General features: G+C 42.6%; 1 protein-coding gene across 2 annotated transcripts; it reads left to right on the top strand.

Annotated features, from left to right (window-relative positions):
* Position 1: 1 nt before the first annotated feature.
* Positions 2 to 10,328, top strand: LOC138964845 (uncharacterized). Of its 2 annotated transcripts, none has more exons than XM_070336895.1 (6): positions 2 to 108; positions 699 to 1,632; positions 1,936 to 2,183; positions 5,825 to 5,908; positions 6,278 to 6,354; positions 7,031 to 10,328. In XM_070336895.1, exons 2-6 carry the CDS (start codon positions 714 to 716, stop codon positions 7,086 to 7,088), a joined length of 1,386 nt encoding a protein of 461 aa, XP_070192996.1. In that variant the 5' UTR covers positions 2 to 108; positions 699 to 713; the 3' UTR covers positions 7,089 to 10,328. The 2 variants fall into 2 exon arrangements, with proteins under 2 accessions (XP_070192996.1, XP_070192997.1); XM_070336896.1 differs by having other exon boundaries at positions 18 to 82.
* The last annotated feature ends 57 nt before the right edge of the window (positions 10,329 to 10,385 follow it).

The raw sequence follows: 10,385 nt of genomic DNA, 5'->3' as shown, positions 1-10,385 counted from the left end.
ACCAATGCGCATGACAACAATGGCTTCCGCCTCTCAACACTAGAATGTCCCGTGATATTAAAAGCGAAATTTGTCACTTGAGGTATAACGTAAAGCTTAAGAATTTAGGTAAGTTAGTCTGATGTATTTATGTCAAGATTACCTTCATATTTCACCGATAATAAATGTGGAGACATATTGTAAAAGTGCTGGTTCTTTCGCTTATGCAATTGAACGACATTTCGTCTGCAATGTGAAAAATGTAAACAAACCAGTTGATGTGCTGGAATTGTCTAGTTTACATTGGGCATTACATTATTCGAATGTTAGACGCAAAGGTTGGACTCACAGTTTATGTTCTATCTTCACCACATAAATTATGCAGATGCCTGGTTCTGTCATTTCAGAGCGTGGTACATAATGCATTCATATTCTATTGATTCAAGTGTGCCAGTTCTGCAACAATAATTTGACATTGATTGGAATTTAATCATTGGTATGACATGACGCATGGTTTGTGTTTTGTATTGGATAATGTTCTGAATACATCCTTGCTCGAAGATGTGGTCAGTAGACTATAAACATAATGTAGATTGCTACCACTAATTATATCTCAAGATCTGGACTCCAAGTGTGATCGGCGATCGAAAAGAAGAAGAAGATGTAGATTGCTCATTTGATGCATCAATTGATTCGAAAACATGTGTTGTCTTTTGCAGTGGCAGTTTTCTTCAATGGATCCAGGCAGTGTCCAGGAACAGGTAAACACTAAGACCAAGGATCACAGCTGCACAGAAGGACTTTCATTAAAACAAGAGAATAGTAAATCTGCCGTCTCTGCCCGCAGCGGGGTCAAAAATGGTCCCAAGACCAGAAGTGATAAAGCTGGCAGGGAGGCTGACATAGCGGATGATCAAAGCTTGCATGAGAGAGATGAGACTGATGATGACACTGAGGTGATGCAGTCCAACGGTGACATCTTTTCACCAGACTCAGAAGTGGTGACGGTGATCTGCAGTTCAGATGTGAAAAAGACTGAAGGAGATGGTTCAGACAGGGGGGCAGATAAAGACGGCTGTGATGGGTACGACACGCACTCCGACTCCATTGAAACCCTGGAAGAGGAGAGTCCGCATGATGTCTCCCAGGAACAGCTCAGCGAGTCATTGCTGAAGCAGATTCGCTTGACCAGCAAAAGCACCGAAAGCGGCGATGTGTTTGATGAACAGACCAAAGACTCAGCCTTACTGTCAGACCCGTCAGCTGAGGGTGAAACGGCCGAAGACTCTAGATCCACTGATAGTCACGAAGTAATTGCAGAAACCACACCCACAGGGCTTTCATCTGTGTCGCGTCCGGGAAGCTTGTCTTTACCACGGCCCCTTCAGTACTACGAACGCAACCGCAGTACCAGTGAACCACAAGGAAAAAAACATGCTCAAGCAGTGCGTGCTGAGGCCTCGGGTCATCAGCGCACTCGCAGTGAGGCTGTGGACATTTACACTATGAAAGTGCGGGGAGACCTCGGGTATGGGGATGACATCATGTCCAGGAGTCTACCGCACGGAACCATTCTGCGCAAAGGGGAGATGATCGAGTTTGTTGCTGATGACTTGACGGAGATCATCAAGAGAAGCAGCCCCATGTCTAAAGGTGAAGTGCAGTTACTTTGTCAGAATTATTGAATTAAATATGTATATAATGTGTCATTTGAGAACAAAGTATACATCATGAATTCTAGAAAATTGATAGAAAATAAATATGTGTGTGTGTGTGCCTGCCTGTGTGTGCAGGCATGCATGCGTCTGTGTGTTCGAGATTCAGGTTTGATTAGTGTTCTTATTTGTTTACTCTGGTCTGCATTTCAGTCATTTAAGTTTCACACAGTCCCTTTGGACTCTTTTTCGTTCTAAGCAACTGCTTTATAATGTTCATTATCATCAACTGTTTCATCAGACTCCGAAAGCATGGGAAGTCGCCGATCTAGCCAGCGTAGCATTGCCAGCACTTCAAGCTGTGCAACCTCCACGTCAGTTGCCACGTCGTCAGGACTGTCTAGATCTCCCAGCAGCCTCCTCACACAGAGTCCGGACGCTGCTCCGCCCATCGACCCTGAAGCCGTCATGGAGTTGGAGATGTGTGCGAGACGTGTGGCGGACAACGTGGACCACATGATGGGAAACCTACGCAACAACCTGCATAAGGTGAGCGTTGTGAGAATGCCGCTGCTGTTGGAAAGGACTTTAGTTTCTAACTGACTTTGGCCCAAGGAGAGTACAGTGATACCTGGGATGTGAGACCCCTCCGATGAGAGAATACAGCAGTCCCTGCAATGTACGGCCCCCGGCGTGAGCGGACACCTGACATGTACGGACACATTTGCTCGGCACGGAGTGTTTTCCTTCTATATTTGCCCCCCCTTAAACGGACACCTGCAAAACGTGGACGCGGACACTCATTTTCGGTCCCAACAGCAGGTCATACCTCCAATGTACGGACAGACCATTGTCAAATTTTCACAACAAAATCGATAACAGAGCAGTCCGGCTCTTGGTACAAAGATCACAGCCGCAATGGCGTGATGACAGTCACTGATAACTTGAGTGCACGTGTACCCATCAGGAGGGGGGGGGGGGGGTAGTTTTGGTTAGGAGTGGAGTACATGCAAAGATGCCAACATGAAACTGCACTGAGCTCTTTATTCTTGTCTGTTGGACGTAAACAACAGAAACCACAGTCGATCAAGGTCCTGAGCGAAAGAGAGTGAAAAACCGGCCACAGTTCTCAGCATCGTGTGTCTGTGTGTAACCTCTTTCATTGACAAGATACTCTTGTTTCCCCTTAGCCTTGACCAGTGAGTCGGTTGCCTAATCCAGGCCTAATCTATGAACCCTTCAGTTGTCTTGCTTTTTCAAAAGTTACGACACAGTCAACTGGTTTTGCTCTGAGTGAACAGTGTAGCTGGCCTCTCTGGCCACAGCCCCCAACAGTACATGGCTGGAGGGAGTGAGAGAGAGGGAGGGGGGGGGGGGTGGGGGTGGAGGGGTAGCTGGCTAAACTCTGTGGGTGTCCGGTGTCACTGCATGTCAGCAGGAAGAGCGTTGGAGAGAAATAGAGAGGTGTACTCTTCCACACAATTTCCAAGCATCAGTTGTCGCGGCTTGGGGTAGGCATTAGTGAGGGAGAGTGGGAGCTGTGTTATGTACAGTGTATTTCCGACTGAAGAGTGAAAAGTCACTGCCATGCCACATGATCGGCATGCAGTCAATAAAGCCAGACAAGAAAAAAATAAATTACATGATTATGACATGCAGCTCTATCTGCTGCTATTTATTCAAACTGGTTTTCAATCTTATTCTTGCTAAGCATCTGCACACGCTCCTCTGTGCTGTGTGTGTGTGGCTGCTTTCTTATGTCAGTGCATGGGCCATGGTGAGTGTGTTCACTACCTTGAGGATTTATTTTATCTCTTCTTTTCAAAACTTTTCATACAAATCATTTTTACAGAACGTTTAAAGAAGTATTAGAGACTGTGCCAAAAGGTCAGGTGTCATGTCTACTGTCCCGAATGACACACGATTGCTGACATTTCACCATTGCCAACAGAATAAACAAATAAGAAATAGGTAGAAAATGAATGTGAAAACTGACTTTAATTGTTGATCAGTATTTTCTATACCACTAACAAATAATCTACTTGCACATAGCTGTTTGGCAAATGTATGTTGCATGGGACACACTGACATGAAAGTGGAAGATGTTTTTCCCTCTAGAGAAACTACATATCAAGTTACACTTTTTGTGCTCTTCCATTCCAGTTGGCAATCAATTGTTAACGCATGTTATTAGAAAAAATAGAACGAAAACAGATTAGATAGAATGAAAAATGTACTGGTGATGTCATTTGGGACATACTGACATGAAAACGTCACCTTTTGGCACAGTCTCATTAGGAGTTTATTGTTATTGTTTAGTAGCCACAAGAAGTGATTAGCATAGACTCAATCCTGTTGTTTGTGTGTCTCTGTGTGAGTGTATGGGGGAGGGGGTGGTGTGGTCACCCCTCCCGTGACCGGACACCTGCAATGTACGGACAGTTTTGCTATGGCCCAAGAGTGTCCGTTCATGAGAGGGACTGCTGTACCTCCCAATAAAGGACACATTCTCGAGTCTTCTTTGTTATCTTGCCCAATAAAGGACACATTCTCTAGTCTTCTTTGTTATCTTGCCCAATAAAAAACGCTCGCGCTGGACCCGAGTACTCTTCAGATTGGCTCGCTCCCCCAGTATGAAAGTTTTTGTCTTGTGCACGTTTAAGACCAAGTGATTGATCTGTGTGAATTACAGGCATTCCCTTTGCTATATAAATACATTGCATGCGAGCCGAGGATGTGCGTGGTGACTGGCCTTTCTCTTTTATTTGTAATTTGATCACAGTGAAAATGCACACACACACATTCACACACACACACACACACACACACACACACACACACTCTCTCTCCCTCACTCCCTCTCTCTCTTCCTCTCTATCTCTCTCTCTTACACACACACACACACACACACACACACACGAGTACAGACTCATGCATGCGCATGCACACACGTACACACACACACACACACACACACACACACACAGTAACACTAACACATGTGCACAAAATGAACACACACACACACCGCGCGAGAGAAAAAGACGTCAAATACTTTTGACCGTGACGTAATCTTTTTATGACGCTATATTTCTCGTCAATGTGTGACGCGTTCGGCTGTTCTATGAGACTGCCTGGCTGGCTGTGGCTCCGCGAATTCCCCCCGCCGCCAAGTCGTTTTTTTGTGGTTTATTTCGCATTTAGGTCCCAGGTAACATTATGAAGTTTTAATACGATCAATCGGACCTATTATCAAGTTAGTGTATCAACTTTTGAACGAACTGCGCCCAGTAGTTTCCCAGCAATAAGCTGTTAAGTCGAGACACACACACAGACACACAGACAATTAAAGTCTGCTGGACCCTTGTACTAGCGTACTCGGGGATAAAGGTCATATTCTATATAGTCTTCTTTGTTATTTTGATTGGAATATACCTGTTATGAAAGACCACCACAAATGTAGGGACAATTAAGACTGGTCCTATGGCTGTCTTTTTACACCAGTTTGCACTGTTCTCATCTTCTTCTTCTGCGTTCGTGGGCTGAAACTCCCACGTACACTCGTGTGTTTTTTTTGCACGAGTGGAATTTTACGTGTATGACCGTTTTTTACCCCGCCATTTAGGCAGCCAGACGCCGTTTTCGGAGGAAGCATGCTGGGTATTTTCGTGTTTCTATAACCCACCGAACTCTGACATGGATTACAGGATCTTTTTCGTTGCGCACTTGGTCTTGTGCTTGCGTGTACACACGGGGGTGTTCGGACACCGAGGAGAGTCTGCACACAAAGTTGACTGAGAAATAAATCTCTCGCCGAACGTGGGGACGAACTCACACTGACAGCGGCCAACTGGATACAAATCCAGCGCGCTACCGACTGAGCTACATCCCCGCCCCACTGTTCTCATAATAATGGTGCTTTTTTGAGAATGTTGTGAAAACATAAAGGAATGGCAGTACTTTTGATCACTAGAAAGTGATAATGGACAAATTATAAGAAGAACATATTTTTTAAACCAAATGTCTCAGTTAAATAAAGAAATGTCACCTTGGCAGCATGGTTTCCTCTTGATACACATCTCTGGAGAATAACACATAAATAATTTTGTGTCAAAATGATAGTACCTTACTGAACAAGAATTTCACTGTCGTTGCCTTCTCAACAAGATGTTTCGATGGTCCTGTTTCAGATGTCAGCCATCACTGTGGGCTGTTTGGAAGCTTACAAAACCTCTGTGGACATCACCTGTGACTCTGTGGATTCCAGCATCAAGGTTTGTCATTAATAAACTAGCATTTTCTTTTACGTACGACAAGAGTATCAACGTGTGTGTGTGTGTGTGTGTGTGTAAAACTGTTAAACTGACTAACTGCATGCCTCTGGCTGTGTGTGTGTGTGTGTGTTTGTGCATGAATGTGTGTGTGTGTGTGTGTGAGTATGTGTGTATATTATGCGTTTGAAATCGTAATAAGGAGAGATTTTCTATTGGGACGGCTCTGCTGTTTGCCTCTAGCTGTGTGTGTGAAATCTATTGTTTGATTCGGGTAATTTTTTGTCCAGTTTAGTAATGCATGTTATCGCATGCATGATTTCCCATCTTTGATTGAATTTTTGTAACAAGTTGTTAATTTTGTGTGTGCAGTCAATGTATGCCTTGATGGCAAAGTGTGAGGAACTGAACACGACCATGGAGCCTGTAAAGCAGATCGGAGCTCAAATGTATCCTTGTACTTGTAGATTACTATCATAGCAGATAATGAACTGGTGTTTTGCTTAGCAACACACACACATTCATGCACATGTGCAGGCACACATAAACACACACAGTAACACATGCAGGCACGCACAGGCATGCATACATGCATGTGCACACACACACACACACACACACACACACACATTCACACACACACACACACATTCCCACACACACACACACACACCACACACACCACACACACACATTCACACACACACACACACCACACACACACCACACACACACACCACACACACACACACACACACATTCAGTTTTCGTTTGTTGACACACGTTTTTGTGGTGCACAATGACTTCACACATATACATCAGTCTGTGAAGGGGTGTGTGTCCGCTGACATGGTTCTGAAGTGAACTTCAGTTCTATTTTTGAAATTGCAGGGCTTAAAAGTAGAAGTGAAGATATGTTTCAGTCTTTCATCCATGGGCTTAGATTATATATGATGATTTAAGGCTCGTATTTTTGTTTGTGGGCCCCCAAGGATTTTGTCTTTTGCAGAGTATAAACGATTTGTGATAAGTTTGCATACTTTCTTCTGTCCCATATTTAACGTAAAGAGGAATGCTGTATTGTGCTGAAGACACTTAGGAATATTTCTCTTAACTCTTTTCCAGCAAAGAGATCAAACGACTTTTGGACAGATTTGAGGAACAGCTATTGGATAAGCCTTAGCTTCGTTGGAGAAACACCAGGATGATGAAACCTTCACTACTAAAGATTGTGCATATTTGTTGCGGATTTGGTTTGACGTTTTCTGTTTGAATCATTCCAATAACTGTTCTGCTACTTAAAAAAAGTGCTTCGTATGGACAAACCAAAGACAGTTTGTCAAGATTTACCCGCCTGTTTGTGTACTGAAGTGCTTTCTGTTGAATTCTTTGCAAAACTGTTGAATGTGACGTAACGATGGATGTTGAATAACTGGCGAAAACGTATGACAGGAAACTAGTTTCTTATAGGAAAAAAATACGGCAGAACTTCCTGTGAGATATTGTTCCCATGACAGACCATGCATCTCTTTGGTTCATAAGCAAATATAACTTTATGTATCGATTGAACATTGCCATTGGATTTTCCTTCTTTGAGCCATATGATGTCAGAGTCTGACCAAAATTCATATTTAGGCGGCTAGCCAAGACTACAAAATAGTGCATGTTTGTGTGCGTTCAATGGTAAAAAATAAAAAGGAGTTCCAACTAAAATCGATCGACACATAAATGTTATTAATATGTTTGACCAAAATATGACATTTGACACAGATCTCCACAGTCATTGTTCACCTCGACCGCTAGCCCCGGTCTCTGAGGAACACTGACTGTCTCGATCTGTGTAAAATGTCATATTTTGGTCAAAAAAACAAATAACGTACGTATAAGGCCACTTGTCTTGATAGGCCATTTCTTTTGTCATATTCCTGTTTGTTTTGTTTATTAATATTTTCTTGTTTGTGTATTATTATTTTTTGTTTGCTTTGGCTATGAACTCAATCACAGTTCTGCTGTAGGAGACAAACCATAAGGGGCCGGGTAGCTCAGTGGGTAGAGCACTGGACTTGTGATCCTGAGGTCACAGGTTTGAATACTGGCAGGGACATAAACGAGTCAACTTTATGTGCAGGCTCAGAGGTGGTATCCATGTGCCACCCCCGTGTCACCACAGTGGCACAAAAGACCTCTGTCGTTCTGCCATAAGTGCAGGTGGCTGAATACACCTAAGCATGCACACACCTGGGTAGCGCTACTCTTGTTGCTGCTAGCTTTTCACTGGGAGGAAGCGACCTGAATTTCCCAGCATTGGGATTTTAGAGTAAGTGAAATGAAAATTAAATGAAATAAGCTATGAGTCAGGGTACAAGAAGTTAAGGCACATGACAGCACTTGTAACTGTTGTGATGGAAGGTGCTATTGAGTAGAGTATGAGAATATATTTCCACTGGCTCAATGTGCTGTGTTGAGTTTTGTTGTTGTTGTTGTTGTTGATTGAATGAAAAGTTTCGTATGGGATGAATTTTTTTTATTCAAATAAAGTATTTTTTTCATCTGCTCATTGTATTGTTTTTGCCTTGTTAATGTCATTGTTCAAAGGTTAGAATGAGATAGTGGAACTAAGTCATAGCCAGGAGATTACAGTATGCAGAGTGTTATGTTCTAGCTGCTTGTGTGTGCAGTTAAACATGTGCCATTTTACATTTTGGTAGGTGTAGTATTAAAACTTGTTATCGGGATCACGCTAACTGAAAAGACAGGGGAATTTTTGTAATCCATCATAGCTGTTGACTCATCAAAGTTTATTATTAACTAGAGGAATGCCCGCTTCGCCGGGTGAATCGCAAGATTCTTGCAAATACCGTACGGGATTGACGCCACACGAAGGAAGGGAGATAAACGCGCAAAACACTGGAGAAGATAAGGAAGAGTTACTGGGAATGGATCTACAGAAAAACCGAAATCGGTTCACCGCGCCGCGCTTAGAGCACGTGTTGAAAATTTTCATCGACCAGATTGTGTCCGGGGTCTACGTGAATATGCCCACCAAATTTGAAGCAGATCCATCGAGAACTTTGGCCGTGCATCGCGAAGTGACAGACAGACACACACAAGCCGTATATAGATATAGATAGAAGATGTCATTGATGATCTATAACTAGCTGTTCGTGACAATTGCTTTGACCCTTGTTTGTGGGATGTAACTCTTTTCCCACCTAAGACATATTATATAGTGGCTCTCGCTGTCTGTTTGCCAAAGTAGCATTGAAGAAGACTTACCACCATTGCTTTGAGGGGAGAGTACCGCTGCTGTGGCTGCATTACATAAAATTGGTGTTGCTTCCCTTGCGCTTTCAGCCACATTTTTCACTGCTAGTTACTTTAAAGACATGTCAATGACCTTCACTATCAAATTTAAGTGTAAAAAAATATTGTTTGTTTAATTAATTTAGATAAAAAAGTGAGAATTTACATGCAATTAAATGTTGCTGCAGCAGTCAAATGCTTGTGCCCTCTGCGATGATTCTGCGACTCCACCGAATTATTTTTTTTTGTACGTCTTCTTCACCCCCTCCAAGATATTTTAACTATGTCCGGTGCATTGCACAACTCTTTAAGAGTTGAAAACTATGTCCGGGGCATTGCACAATTCTTTCTGGGAATTGCTGAATCCTTGCATTAACTCTTTTCTGATGTTTTACCCATGTGAAATGATCACAACACTCTCAAAACAAGTGGTGAACAGAGAGAAAAAGTGTTCCTCAATCTTGTGGAGGAGAGATGTGTGGAAGTAAACTTCAGTGGTACCTGCGATGTAAGGCCAGTCTGATGAGGACACCTCTGTTAAAAGGACACTTTTGTTGTCTTTTTTCTACCAAAAATATACCTGCCATTACAACCCACCTGAAATGTAAGGACACATTTGCCTAGTCCCAAAGGTGTCCTTTCACGACAGGTACTACTGTATGATCAAAGCAAAGCTGTGTTATGAATAGCTGTATGGTTTCAGCATTGTCAATACGGCGCAAAGCTTTACTGATTTTGCATAAGTCGTCCCACCTGTTTTTTCTGAGTGCACAAGATTAGGGCTTTGGAGATATCCCACCTGAAAATTTAGCTCTGTCTATTTTGGCACAGGTGTATGTTGGTAGGACTCCGGCTTTCTTAGTCAGCAGCATACAGTACGCTGTGCAACTGTTTTAGTTTAGCGTTTTCTGTTTTCCTTCAAGCTTTTACTTGAAATGAATATGAAGGTACACTGTAGGTATTAATTACTAAAAGAATTTGAATTCTTTTGTTTGTTCAATTCAAAGTGCAATATGGTTTAAGTGTAAATTTATTGCTGCTGTATTCATGTTGCTTCTTGTTTTTTGAGATTATTTGTTACTGATGCGTTGGAATATCAAATACATTTGCAATGTGAAAATGTGTCTTCTTTGTTATTTGGTGTACTGATGGGTTTGAAAACCCAGTTCACTCTCAA

The sequence above is a fragment of the Littorina saxatilis genome, linkage group LG4, assembly GCF_037325665.1.
Source record: "Littorina saxatilis isolate snail1 linkage group LG4, US_GU_Lsax_2.0, whole genome shotgun sequence".
Classification (NCBI taxonomy): Eukaryota; Metazoa; Mollusca; class Gastropoda; order Littorinimorpha; family Littorinidae; genus Littorina; species Littorina saxatilis.
The sequence above is the reverse complement of the archived record's forward strand: the minus strand, read 5'-3'. Positions and strand labels throughout refer to the sequence as shown.